Source organism: Penicillium argentinense (genome assembly GCF_028826775.1).
Source record: "Penicillium argentinense strain IBT 30761 chromosome Unknown utg000010l_segment0_segment0, whole genome shotgun sequence".
Taxonomy (NCBI): domain Eukaryota; kingdom Fungi; phylum Ascomycota; class Eurotiomycetes; order Eurotiales; family Aspergillaceae; genus Penicillium; species Penicillium argentinense.
Window position 1 is genome coordinate 673,344 of NW_026622669.1, and position 13,861 is coordinate 687,204.

The window sequence follows — 13,861 nt, forward strand, 5'->3', positions numbered from 1 at the left end:
GGATTCGATCTATGGATCAACTACAGGCTCTACCGACCAAACCACTGCTGTTCCTGCGTCTTCTGAACTCTTCTTCGCTCCACCGTCTTCGAATGGTGCCTCTCCGAGTGGACAGCCCTCCTATCTATACCCCTATAGATCATTCATTCCACCGGAATTGACTCCTGCTGTGGAAATGCCTTGTCTATAGCTCACACGATGACCTGAGATACCCGAACACGCTGATAAGGGACTATACGTAGTGACCTTTTAGGAATGGGCTTAGGGATGGCTCGGTAATTTGAGGTTACGTCTAAGACGTCTCGTCAAAGCTATATAAAGGGCAGAGAGGTTCGCGAATATAAGGACATCAGACACAGTCAATTCGCTCTCAATCTCATCACAATATAACTTTGAGATCTCTCGATTCTGTTATTATTTCTGTTTTCGACATTAATTCATTAGAAACCATCAAGATGCGCTTTCACATCCTCTCTGTCCTCTCTCTTGTCGGCGCCGGCATGGTCGCTGCCACTCCAATGGAGGGCTCTCTGTCCGCCCCCGTGAAGCGCAGCAGTGACTCTACCCAGACCAAGGTGCAGGAGGCTGCTGCTGCCCTGGCCGGCAACAAGATCGAGGACGAGTCCGAAACCTCGGACTGCGTTGGCTCTCTGCTTTGCTGTGGCTCCCTCACAACCCCTCTGGACCACATTGTCGATCCCATTCTGGAGGACCTCGGCATTGACGTCGCTAACATTGTTGGCTCTATTGGTCTGCTGTGTATGTACCCAGTCAAGAGAAGAATTCTTCATCTGAAAGTGAACTGACCAATTCCAGGTGACCCCTACGAGGCTTCCACTTGCGACTCTGCTCCCCAGTGCTGCACTGAGGCCAACCTTCTGGTACGTTGTATCCCAAGAACTGATCCATGAAAAAAGACTCTTTTCTAATTTGACTCTAGGGTGGTACCCTTGCTCTCGGATGCTCTGCTCTGAAACAGTAAATGGGCTCTATATGTTAACAGGTGGTCCATAGCGATGGATCTGGTGGATAATTTTGCCGCTTATGGAATACGTAAATTCTTCAGGGAGCACAGCCCTTTCGCTTCTTTATATTTATGTAATAAGAATTAACTTTGATACTTAACAAGCTCCATTTCGGTGAAATAAGTTTCGACGTTGATGCTAGGAGAATTTCTCGAGTTTCGACCTGCAAGGATTGATACGTTTAGTCATACTTGTTGCCCGTGTTCGTCCGCGGGAAAGAGGCGGAGTTGATACATCGACGCAACGGCCACTTCCTTCCCTAGCCCTATATCGAATATAGTAATCGTTGATGTCGATCAAATTTGAAAATAAAGCGATGTATAAAATTCAAGTATGTCCAGGCCGTGGCAATTTTGGTAGTGGTAATCGACTACTACTATACGATCTGCGCGTTCAAGAGGCCCAAGAGCGCTCCTTGCACATCTTCCCGGCTCAAGAAAATTTCAATCATTTTCAGAACCTTCCCATTTTGAATGTGATCGTCGGAAAGCACAGTCTCAAGCTCAACGTAAATCCTAGCGGTGAAGTTGCTTTCAGCTGCAAGCTTCTCATCGACACCGAAGAAATGGAGTGCATATCTATGTCTCCAAAGTGAGACATCATTATAGCCCTGCCTCCTTCCATAAATTGCACGCTCAATTGTGCATCCGTCATTGTTAACGACGAAGATTATGATGTCTAGGTTCTCTTTGATCATGGTCTTAATTTCTTGAACGCTCATTTGAAGACTTCCTTCTCCAACAAACAGAAACGAACGATGGTTCTCCTTGTCAACCTTGGACTTTGCTAGTGCCGCCCCGAGCATTGTCGGAAGCATGTATCCAATTAAGAGCCATGTGACTGCTCCAAATAGGCGCGCTCCTGTGGGAAATTTTGAAATGACGTCCTCCATGAGATGCAGTGCCAATTTCCGTAAAAATGAGATTGCCTGGATGAAATAAACGATTCACTAAGCGCCAGAAGATTTTTTTCGAACAAGTGAGCCCTTAGAATCGTGATCTACCTGGTCACTGGCCGCGATTGATTGGGGCGGTCTTAGGAGTGCGCCTCATATCGAGCTTTTGAAGTAGCCTTGACAGAAAGCCGCTCGAAATATCGCAATAGGTTTCATCGCCCACTTGAACAACGTTACTTGAAAGCGACACAGTAATCGAATATGGGGGAATCAATGAAAATGACCCACTATTGGTATCCGTGCGGTGAGGCCCCAAAGAGATGATCAATCCACAGTATCGAAATATTTCTTGTACACCTCACTTCTCAAGGATCCGGTATAGTTGTCGTGAAAGTTGGGCAGCGTTTCGTCGACAATACTCTTCCCAAGATAGTAGACCAAGTCGGCCAGCCAGTTTTCACGGCAAGTTCGGTCACTTGTTTACAGTAATGATGATTTCATTTACCCTGACCCCTCGCAATTTAAAAGCGATATCCAGGATACAACAACTATATATCCCTGTACGTACATGTAGAGTGTCCCACTTCCTGAAAACGAACTTAGAGCCTCGTCACGGCCTACCGTGGCCTAACTGCCGTTCCTGTTGTTAGGCTGCCTTGTGGCGCACGACTGCGAAACCGTTGTGACGCCTCGGCGAAGTCCAACACGGCCTGGACCGTCTTCGCCCTCGAGACGGTGTCTGGTTTACCTTTCTCACCTTGTTTTGTGCCTCCCAGCAGACTCGACACGCTACTGAACGCGTCCCCAACTTTCTGCCTCAATTCCTTTCGTAAATCCTTCAATCGTGGGCAGTCCACCAGTACATGGGTGACTGTTTTCAAAGAGCTTGGCATAGGTGGATAGCCAATTGTGACCCGTGCGTAGCTGAGTCAACAAATATGCTCGACCCTTGGCCAGATTTCCGTACAACTTTTCTGGTGTATGCCGACGGTAGAGTGTCGTCGATCTTCCGTAGATGGCCGCCTTGGCTGGCTGACCTCCACTCTTGCTCCCACCGAGCGATGATGGTGCTACGAACGAACGCCCTTTCCCTCGTGAGCAGCGGTCTGAATGGGTGGGTTTTGCCCGGTTTGGCGGCTGCCTTTGCCATCTGGTCCGCGGCATCATTGCCGGGGTTGTCGCAATGCCCTGGCACCCACTGGAGGCGTAGCGCAATCCCTGCGGTTGGACCTCGGTGACGGCCTGGTGGATCGCGTGAACAATTCGTTGTCCTGATTTCTTTATCGCACTCTGGATCGCTTGCAACGCTGACCTGCTGTCGCAGAGGATTGTTCCGGTCGTGTCTCGGTCTTCCGTTCTCGTTCGCTGGTGCGCTATCTTAAATACCATGCTGATCGCGTGGAAGATGCCAATAAGCTCCGCCACATGAACCGACCAGCGGTCCATCGGCCCCACCTGGATCTGTTGGGATTCGACTACTTCTAAGTTGTCGTTCAGTGCTACCACGGCTGCCCCTAGGTGGCCGTCGCGACCGGAAGCGTCTGGGTAGACGACGATGTCTGATGTTAAGCGGATGGCTTCGGCCTGTTCCGCTGCTGCTTCTCGGTCTGAGCCAAGCTCAATCTCTGTAAAAGGATCCGGACGCCACGGTGGTAGCGGTCGTGGATCAATTGTTTCCAGTCCGCTTAGTCTCTCGACATTCATGGTCTTCAGCGCTGCCGCTAGTGGAAAGCGAGCGTGCGATCCGATGTTGTTTCTTCGTTTCTGGGCTCGTGTGAGTGCGTTCCAGATCGGGTGTTCCCGAGGCAGCGTGTGAAGATTGGCCATGGTGCGCTGGGCTCGATGGCGAAGACGAAGATGGGTGGGGAGAACGTGCGTTTCGACTTCCAGGGCCATTGTGGCCACTGTTCGGAACGCCGACAGGATGCGGATAAGCGAGGTTCTCTGCACCGTGTTCAGGTGTCGCAGGTGAGTCTTGTCTCTCAACGGGTCGTACCATACGGTCGACGCATAATCTACGATTGGCGTGACGCATGCTTGATAAAGCTGTCGCATCTGTTCTGGGCGCAGATGTCGCAGCCCACACAGCGCGATAGTGACTTTGGTCGCACGTTTAATGGCCTGTTGCACATGTTCCTTCCACCGAAGCTCTTGATCAAAGACCACTCCCAGCAGCTTGGCTGTAGGTGAAGGCGAGACAAACGTCCCATTCACGACTATCTGGCCCTGTAGGTGGTCTCCTCTCTTCCTGGTGAGGTGAATGAGCTCGGTTTTCTCGGCAGCGAAGCAAGACCCAGTTCGCTGCGCCCATGCTTCGATACGGGGAATATCTTCGGACTGTAGTTTGGCCAGGTTCTCTTCGGCCGACCTGCCCATTCGCCAGCGGAAGTAGTCGTCGATGAAGGCCGAAGCGCTTCCTTGGAAGGTGACGGTTTGGTTGACTAGGTCAGCGTTGAAGAATGCAAATAGGATGGGTGATAGCGACGAACCCTGCGCGAGTCCCGCGATGGCTAGCGGCGCAGTCTCAGTACGGAAGTCATCGAACCCTATGCTAGCGTAGCGATCGGTCATAAAGCTTGCAATCCATTTTCGTGCTACAGAGGGAATCCTTACACCACTACCATCGCCTTCTTTTTTTGCCAAGCCACCGACGTACGGATAAACCATGCCACTACTGTCCTTCGCGGCTTGATCTTTATGCTAGTTGACCAGCAGCCATCCCTCATCTCTCATATACGGCGACAGTACGACAAGGCCGGGAAGAGGTCTTTGAGGACGTTAATGCGTGGGAAGCTTTGTCAGAAATCCTCACTAGTATCTTGGGGACTCGTTGCAGACAACCTATTTGATCATCGATGCTCTCGATGAATGTACTACGGGTTTAGATCGACTTCTTGAACTTGTCGCCCAACAGTCATCAGCATGTCGAAATGCCAAATGGATCGTCTCGAGCCGGAACTGGCCAGCCATTGAAGAAACTCTTGACGCTGCGACCCAGAAAACAAAGCTATGGCTTGAATTGAATGAGGCGTCCGTTACTGAGGCCGTCGCCTTCTTTATCCGCTATAAGGTCCAGAAATTGACGGAAAAGAAGAAATTTGACAATGAAACCCGTGATGCTGTTTTCCAGTATTTATTGTCAAACGCACATGGTACCTTCCTCTGGGTAGCTTTGGTTTGCGAGAAACTCACCAAGGTCTCGAAAAGAAACATTCGGAAGACGTTAAAAGAATTCCCCTCTGGTCTTGATGAGCTTTATAAGCGAATGTTGAATCAAATCAAACGAATCAGATGATGATGATGCTAGACTCTGCAAGTCTCTGCTCGGCGTTGTCACGACCGTTTAGCGCCCTATTATGTTGGATGAATTAGCGTCTTGTATAAATTTACCTGAAGGCGTTGCAGACGATCATGAGTCTCTAGAAGAGATTATTGGACTTTGCGGCTCGTTCCTAACCCTCAGAGGACGCACAATCTCTCTAGTTCATCAGTCAGCCAAGGACTTTCTACTTCGAGAAGCAGTCCAAGAAATTTTCCCCGACGGAGAAGACATAGTGCACTATTTCATATTTTCAAAGTCCCTGGGAGCCATTTCTAGGATGCTACGACGCGACATCTACAGCCTACTGCACCCCGGATATCCAGTCAACCAGGTCAACCAGCCAGATCCAGACCCGCTAGCCTCAATACGGTATGCGTGTGTCTACTGGGTTGATCAACTATGCAGGTGCTCTACAACTAAAAATGCGACCAAAGACCTCCAGGATAGTGGCCCAGTTGGCATTTTCTTTCGCAATGATTACCTTCATTGGCTCGAGGCTCTTAGCCTAATAAGAAGCTTGTCAGAGGGTGTAGCTTCAATACAAAGACTTCGGAGTTTACTAGAGGTTCGTTTTCCACTATGCAACCGAGGAAGTATTTTAATATTATGTTAGACAACAACAGAGAACTCGCAGCTAATTAATAGAGTTCGAGATGCACATCGGTTTATCCTATACCATAAAATTGGGATTGAGAATCATCCACTTCAAGTTTACGCTTCAGGGCTAATATTTACTCCGGCGAGGAGCATGACAATGATTCAATTTGAAACACGAGGACCAGTGTGGATAGTTAGGAAACCAAGCATGGAGGACAGTTGGGGCGCATGCCGACAGACCCTTGAGGGCCATCGAGACTCGGTCAATTCGGTCACTTTCTCACATGATTCTAAGCTCCTCGCCTCCGCTTCAAGCGACCACACCGTCAAGGTGTGGGATACGAGCAGTGGCCATTGCTTACAGACCCTTGAGGGCCATCGACGCTGGGTCGATTCGGTCACCTTCTCGCATAATTCTAAGCTCCTCGCCTCCGATTCAGGCGATGGCACCGTCAAGGTGTGGGATACGAGCAGTGGCCAATGTCTCCAGACCCTCAATATTAGAAAAGCCACCTCTGTGAAATCATTCGACAATACCAACTCATATCTTGAAACTGATAACGGTACCATTGGTTTATCTTTAGTTTCGGATCTAGGGCTGACCAATGCCGACCCCCAAGTGCCGCGATTTGAAGGTTATAGTGTAAGTTCTGATCGTGAGTGGATCACTTGGAACTCGGAGAATCTGCTGTGGTTGCCACCAGAATACCGCCCGCATACTTCTGCCTCATCACTATCTACAATTTGTCTTGGCTGTCCTTCGGGATGAGTGTTATTGTATACCTTTGATTCCTCGAGACTATTACATGCCCTTCCCGGGCACTGAATTCTTCTTAGATGAAGCATATTTTTCGGAATGTCACCTTCTACACTCTTGTATTTCAGCACCCTTTGCAAAAGAAGTGCCTGGGAGCACTGATGAATTTATAGCACAACGCATTGCCACCCCCATGCCTTATTGTTAGGTTCCATCAATTTCTAGAATATCCTCAAAAGGGCGACTCCTACAATGGCTTGCCGCATACGGTTACGAGACATTAGTCATGTAATGGCTAGTGTAGGTAACTAGTGAAGAGGGGAACGCTCGATGGCAGCACGCGCTGAGACGTGCGGGTCGATTCAGCAGAAAAACCACCACAAAACACACGCGTAGCAATCAGGAAATAGCGAGAATCCCAAATGTAGGGGTCAGGACGGGGAGGTGTAAGAAGGTGTATTCTAGAACTAGCTATCCGGCCACCGTATACTGCCGGCTATGTCACATAGTCTGAATGGCACCCATGTAGTAGGGGAGGGGGTCACCCCACTACACTAGTTAACAATATCTATATCTGCAAGGCTGCAGATTGCGGATATCACTTCATATCCATATCTGCAAAATTTGGATATGGGTTGCGGATATCTAAGGATATTGCGAATCCTGCCGCAGTCTAGTGATTAGTTAGACAGTACCTAAACTTTAATAGGCCACTAACACCTTACCAGCTTCTTTATATAGGGATAATACAGCCTATAGATTACAGAGTTTGTGCTAGGCTATAGTAAATAGTGATAAATAAGATTCCGGTGGCTGTAATAATCCTGAGTATAGAGGCAGGGGCAGTGACCAAATTTCGTCTTTAGAATTCTGCCAAGGGAAGCATATATTGCCGTTGTAAATAAAAGAAGAGACAGCGGATACCGGGCTCAGAGGAAACCCTCATCTCCTACAGACCGGCAGACCATGGTCTTTAGGCAATGAGCTCAAGTAGACAAGTGCTAGAAATAGGTAGAATGTAAGACTTAAGCCATTTCTTTGCCCAAGCTCCTAGGAACGACTATAGGCAGCAAAGCGCTTATCATCAGAAGAAGTGAGACAAAGAAAGAAGCGTGACGTCAGCCAGCCGGAGCATCAGGGGTGAGCGATCAGGGTGCTCAGGGAGCGGCTTCGGGAGCACTCTGGGAGCACTCCTGGAGCGCTCAGGGTCGCTCAGGGTTGCTCAAGGAGCACCTCAGGGCGACGGGGAGACTAACTCAGGCTGGGCTCCGGGAGCCGATCGCTTCCCGAGGCGGCAGTGTTACCGTCACCTTTACTACAAACAGCGATAAATGTAACTATGTTGGATGTCTTCAGGCATTATTAAAGTCTGACCGAGAGGGACTTACGTGAATGTTACTCCAACGATATGATTGGCTGTTGGTCATCAAAAGCGAGCAGAAGCAGACATTTCGGGTGCTCTCTTCAAGACCCGCCAATAAAAAATAGCGGTTCGGATCTATCTAGTCAACATCCGGCAGTGACATTTTTCTGGTATTTCCCTGTCCGGAAGATCGCTCGCTGCGTTTATAAATTTAGTCCCAACTGACTGGCATCTTATTCGGTTGCCTTTGCCAGTCAGTTGACCTCTGATCCAAAGGGACGATACTTGGGCGGTGTTGGCTAAAGATGGTGTCCGATGAAGCTTCGACATGTCCAGATCTCCGACCGAGTCCAGTCGCTCCTATCGGTGAACCAACGTGCGATATAGAAAAGAACGCCACTTTACCCTCGTCACATGAGTGTCAAGAAAAGCAGTCAGCATTTAAGAGCCTCGGCGTCCTTGATCGATTTCTAGCAATATGGACTTTCCTGGCTATGGCGACAGGAATCATTCTTGGCAATTTCGTCCCGAGCACAGGACCTGCGTTCCAAAGAGGGACTTTTGTTGGAGTATCGATTGCGATTGTTAAGGGAATTGATCCAAGTATAAAAGATTTTAGGGACTGGCAGTCTTTTCTTCTTCCACAGCTGTCGGTTTGCTTGTGATGATGTACCCTATCCTCTGCAAAGTCCGGTAGGAGTCTTTGCATCATGTCTTCCAGAGCCGACAGATCTGGATCTAGATGGTTTTTAGTGTATTTCTTAATAGGATTATTGCCCCGTTTTTCATGGTAAATCCTTGCTGCTATTGCTTTGTCTATATGCTTTTTCTATTCTTAACTTTGCACGTAGCTGGCGCTGGCCTGGGCTTTTTTTGCCAGACGAACCAGAGTTACGACAAGGGCTGATATTGGTTGGCCTGGCAGGATGTATTGCTATGGTGAGCTTCGCTAAGCAAACGATATGCTCTTCTCGCAACATTCGCTAATAGCATACGCTAGATTTTAATCTGGACTGGGCTTGCGGGAGGAGACGGCCAATATTGTGCTATATTGGTTGCGCTTAATTCGTTACTAGAAATGGTTCTGTTTGCTCCACTGGGAGTTTTCTTCATTGGTGTTATCAGTGGCGACTCAGTAACATTCGAATACGCCACCACCGCCAAGATACTCGCACTGTTTCTGGGAATTCCCCTAAGCTCCGCAATGCTTACCCGCTTTACCATTCGTCAAGTGGTTTCGGATAGATGGTACGATCGGGTCTTTCTGAAGTGGATTAGCCCATTGTCTCTAATTGGGCTCTTGTTCATAATCCTGGTTCTGTTCGCGTCACAGGGCCGTCAGGTGGTCCATCAGATTGTCTCTGTCATCTGAGATGCCGCATCTCTTATTGTTTATTTTATCGTTATATTCTTCGCCACGCTCTTTATCGCACACAAGATGGGCTTCGGCTACAAGTTGGCTATTGCTCTCGCTGTGGTAAGTTTCGGCGCAAATAGCAACCAGGCTCTTGCTTCTACTGTGGGACCTTTGATAGAGGTGCTCGTGCTGCTAGGTCTAGTTTACGCTGTGAAGTTCATGGCTAAGCGATTAGACTGGAAAGACTAGGCAGGATAGAAGACAAGGTCATAGATTTTGTTTGGTTCCATGCTGAATGATAAATTGGTTGCGCTTAATGGTAGAAAGGGTCTGAGTCAGTGCACAACGAGCCTGCTTGAGCGTGCGCTTCGAACGGTTTAAATATTTAAATTGTAATTATCCAAGGCATCCGAAACCTGATTTCCAGAGCCATGAGCATGTCACCAAAATGGCTCTTCAAAGCTCAATGTGGTAGAAGTCCAGGCAAACAAAAGCAGCCAAAGCTACTTATGTAACTTCAGGACTTCTCATTCGTCTTCAAAGTTTCTGGCGTGTCACTGCCAAGTCAGCTTTGGGTGGACTGTAAACTGGGATTCCACCGCCGCGCACCCCAAAACACATAGCACAAGATGGTCCATTCCAACTTGGAGGTAAATAACAGATTCCTTCTTCGAATACATTGGTTCAAAAGGGCAGATACGAAGATACGGCCCGAGCGCGCGCTTTCCACGTGAGCCCTCTAGCAAACGGATTTTTCAAGCCATGCATGGTCGGTGGCTCCTCGTCTTCTTCAAAGCCACGCTGGTAACGATCTGAAAGCAAATCCATCTCGCTCGAGCGTACGAACCGAGTTTTCTTCACAACTTTCCATCCGACAAACATCACAATCATAAGCCCAAGCTCAATGTAATAGCTCACGAAGTCCACAGGGGAAAAGGTGGGGCTAAAGCAAGACCATCCTTGTATCAGGACAAGAAATGAGTTCAGGCATATAGAGAAAAGAGGACCGTATGGGTATGTCCAGTTTTTGTACGGTAGCAGGTGCTCCAAACCCTGCCTTTTTATACCAGCACGGAATCTCAAGGAAGCGATTCCAATACAAATCCAGGAAAGCTGATTAGACACACCAACAATGCTGCGAAAACGTCAGAGCAGATCAGACTGGAAACAATCAGGAAAACTTACTTCTGAAGCCAAGTCCAGAGCTGGCCTGAGCCGATATAGCTGGCCCCAAAGCACAGTCCACTGATTACAGATGTGGCCAGAACAGCCACGATCGGCACCTTTCCCGCTGTGAGGTTACCGAAAAAACGCGGGGCGTAGCCATCAACGGATAGAGTATAGAGCAATCTTGAACCAGCAAAGAGAGCATGATTTCCAGCGGAGATGGCACTGGTGAAGATGACAGCATTGATGAAGCTTCCAGCCACGGCACTTCCAGCCTCCTGGAAGACAATAGTGAACGGGCTTGTCTTGCTGGTCTTTGAAGCTAGCCCAGGATATGTGTAGGGCACATTTAGACCAACGATAAGAACCGAAAGAAAGAAGAAGATGAGAATCCTCCAGAACACGTTTCGAACGACCTTGGGTAGCGTCTTGGAGGGATTCTTGGTCTCTCCGGCCGTCACAGCAATGGACTCTGTTCCGCCACTAGAACATGTCAGTATTTAGGTCTAAAAGCAGTGGAAAGTGGGTAAAAAGCATACTAAGCAAAGGCTGCTGTGACGAATACTGATGCGAAGCCACCAGCACCCCCAACAAATGGAGCTTCGCCAATATGCCAGTATTTGCCTCCGATATATCCCAGGTTCTTGTTTCCGCCACAATTGACAACGATACCAAGGATAATAAATACCTGAGAAAGTTAGAAATGTCCTTCGATTCCCTTTGCAAAGAGTGCTTACGATGATGGTTATGATTTTGAGCAGGCTGAGCCAATATTCGACCTAGACCTCGTTAGTACTTGATAAAAAAGAATATTCTTTGAGGTGGATATACCTCGCCGTAGACTTTGACCGAAACGACGTTCAGACCGATCAGGACGAATAGAAATATGAGGCTTATGGCCCAGCCAGGGAAATTATCGGTCCAATATTGAAGGAGCATTTGAAGAGCGATCAAATCAGCTGCCGTAGACACGGCATCGTTGAACCAGTAATTCCAAGTCAAAGAAAATCCCAAAGCATCGTCAACGAATCGACTGCAAATAGTCAGCAGGTGGTTCTATCGGATGATTGATTGTATTGGTCTCTTACCCAGAGAAGGTGCAGAAGGATCCAGCGACTGGGATGAATGCAGCCATTTCTCCCAGGGCAAGCATAGTCGTGAATACAATCGCTCCAACAATAGCATAAGACAACAGCAGAGAAGCCGGTCCGCCAGTTGCTAAAGCTTGGCCGGTACCCAGGAACAGGCCAGTGCCGATAGTGCCGCCAACCGCAATCATCTGTACCTGACGAGCAGAAAGTTTACGGGCCAGCTTGTCACCAACAATGTGAGGTTGGATTTGGCCATTTCGTAAGCCGCCTGGCGCAGCCTGCTCTTGGGGGTTGCCCTTCTCGAGAGACTGATCGTTCATCTCCTTATCCGATATCATGGCGGCCATGGTGGCCGGTGGAAGAGGGCGTTCTTATTTCCCAAGCAAAGAACCGATGAACAGCATCCAGGAACTATATAGTTTCGGAGAAACTGTCGGAAAATGTCTTATGCGAAACGAAAGCAATCTCCTCATAATTTTGGTGGGGAGGGGAAAAACACTGTCGAGCGCAGTCTTAGTGTGTCACGTGAGTTGAATCAATTTGATGTTCAAATGGCGTGCTTGATTCCGGTCACGTGGATGGATTCGCGACCCCCTGCGAGTAGTCAGCACTGCTCGTAGTTAGCCCGCCGCAAAAGATTCCAAAGACACAAGAAATCGCTTACTGGGGCCTGCATTGAGGTTTTATATCTGACAGGTACTCTACCCCGGATTTTCGATTATATCGGAGTCGGTGGAGGCTTGGCACTAAATGCGGAGAAGGTTTCATAAGCCCTTCGTCCGACCGAAAAACAGGGATCTATAGGATGGGATTGCAGCGCACCTTTAGCTCCCCCGCTTTGGGTACATGTGAGACTCAATTACCTGTCTTTAAGTGGGTATAGTTTCACATCATGTACCCCCATTTGTGTTCGATGAGGAGTGGACCCTCCGATTACTCCGAGACTTCTCCTTACACTAGCTAGCGCGGCCTTTCCCCCTCTATAACTATATGTTTTATAAAGCTCGGGGACCGAGTCCTCGGTAGTGCATTACAAAAAATAATCCTTGTCAATATTGCAAGAATGTCTTCGTTATCACTTGCTGATATTGAGACCTTCCGTGCTCAATCGGCTCCTTTGCCATGCACCGTTGCGCCTTTCCCGTCCGCGGTTGATTTCAATCGCCCAACGACAATGAAATGCCACGCCCCAAGAACTTGGATCACCACTAGAGCGTTGAAGGCCCAACATTCAGTGGGACAGCATTGAAGAAGGCTGCCAGCCTCAAAGGGACAGAAAATTCATTTCTCTTGGGACCGGCAGGCCAACCCCAGACTACTATCCATGGGACCTCCTCCCTTTCAAAATTGGACAGAGCTGGAAAAACCCAAAATGGCGCAAAATTGAAAGGTCATAATGGAATCAATGGCCACAACAACGCACCTCCATGCCAAGTTTCCACGAAACAAGACGAGGGCTACAATCTGGATTTAGCTCTCAACTAAGGGCATGGGATTGGACTACCTCATCTACTCCGATTCATCACGGAGCACGCGAAGCTCGCTCAACCCCGCCTTTATCGAACTGGAGTACCTGCCTGACCACAGGAACAACATCTGCTCTCGAAATTGCTTTCCGTATCTTCTGCAACCGAGGCGATAGATACTATCCTGACGGAAGAACACACAAATCCCGGTACTGTTGAAGCCGCAGGGCTATTGGGACTCAAAGGTCAAGCTGTGGCATTAGATTCCGAAGGTCCCAGTGACACAAACCTCAAGGGGAAAATAGATACATGGGATCCATCCCGTGGACCGAAGCCTGGGGTTCTCTATAAAATCCCATGTGGTCAAAAACCGACAGGTGCCACGATCACTCGAGAGACGACAAAAAATCCTTCGAATTGCGAAAAAGCACGAATTAATTATTTTCGAGGATAATACTTACTATTTTCTTCGACCAGGACAATGTTCAGAGGATGCTAGCTCCATTATCGCAGCGAGTGGTGTCTCCCCATACCTATCCCTTGATTCATCCGCGTAGTTCGATTCGATTCTGTATCCATCTTGCCCCCGATAAGCATGCTGCCTGGGTAGTGGCCAATTCTAGCATAACCGAAAAAGTCATCGCATATCATGAGATCAGTACGGTAGCAGTCTGCGGCCCCGTGCAACTCATGCTCTGCAAATTGCCCGACGAAAGCTGGGGTCACCGATGCTTCTTTTCTTGGCTGGACCATCTTTCTTTTCAATATAGGAACTGCTGGGATCTTCCGTTGGAAACTTGCGAGAAATATATCCTTCGGGG

General features: G+C 48.6%; 6 protein-coding genes across 6 annotated transcripts; 4 read left to right on the forward strand and 2 right to left on the reverse strand.

Annotated features, from left to right (window-relative positions):
• Window positions 1-455: 455 nt before the first annotated feature.
• N7532_009956 (hydrophobin family protein) lies at window positions 456-982 on the forward strand (the record flags this gene model as incomplete). Its single annotated transcript, XM_056622447.1, has 3 exons — window positions 456-759; window positions 817-881; window positions 941-982. 3 exons carry the CDS (start codon window positions 456-458, stop codon window positions 980-982), a joined length of 411 nt encoding a protein of 136 aa, XP_056469863.1.
• A 419-nt stretch (window positions 983-1,401) lies between these two features.
• N7532_009957 (pyruvate decarboxylase) lies at window positions 1,402-1,830 on the reverse strand (the record flags this gene model as incomplete). Its single annotated transcript, XM_056622448.1, has 1 exon — window positions 1,402-1,830. The coding sequence occupies one exon, from the start codon at window positions 1,828-1,830 to the stop codon at window positions 1,402-1,404; it is 429 nt and encodes a 142-aa protein (XP_056469864.1).
• A 2,804-nt stretch (window positions 1,831-4,634) lies between these two features.
• Window positions 4,635-5,215, forward strand: N7532_009958 (uncharacterized protein; the record flags this gene model as incomplete). The annotated part of the gene is made up of 2 exons (XM_056622449.1): window positions 4,635-4,697; window positions 4,736-5,215. Coding segments are annotated over 2 exons (543 nt in total), but the record flags the coding sequence as incomplete, so codon positions are not given.
• Window positions 5,216-5,276: 61 nt separating this feature from the next.
• N7532_009959 (uncharacterized protein) lies at window positions 5,277-6,608 on the forward strand (the record flags this gene model as incomplete). The annotated part of the gene is made up of 2 exons (XM_056622450.1): window positions 5,277-5,807; window positions 6,330-6,608. The coding sequence occupies 2 exons, from the start codon at window positions 5,277-5,279 to the stop codon at window positions 6,606-6,608; spliced, it is 810 nt and encodes a 269-aa protein (XP_056469866.1).
• Window positions 6,609-8,264: 1,656 nt separating this feature from the next.
• N7532_009960 (arsenic resistance protein) lies at window positions 8,265-9,331 on the forward strand (the record flags this gene model as incomplete). Its single annotated transcript, XM_056622451.1, has 3 exons — window positions 8,265-8,543; window positions 8,728-8,898; window positions 8,960-9,331. The coding sequence occupies 3 exons, from the start codon at window positions 8,265-8,267 to the stop codon at window positions 9,329-9,331; spliced, it is 822 nt and encodes a 273-aa protein (XP_056469867.1).
• A 669-nt stretch (window positions 9,332-10,000) lies between these two features.
• Window positions 10,001-11,921, reverse strand: N7532_009961 (amino acid permease; the record flags this gene model as incomplete). The annotated part of the gene is made up of 6 exons (XM_056622452.1): window positions 10,001-10,451; window positions 10,502-10,966; window positions 11,023-11,171; window positions 11,221-11,262; window positions 11,315-11,516; window positions 11,572-11,921. The coding sequence occupies 6 exons, from the start codon at window positions 11,919-11,921 to the stop codon at window positions 10,001-10,003; spliced, it is 1,659 nt and encodes a 552-aa protein (XP_056469868.1).
• Window positions 11,922-13,861: the final 1,940 nt, after the last annotated feature.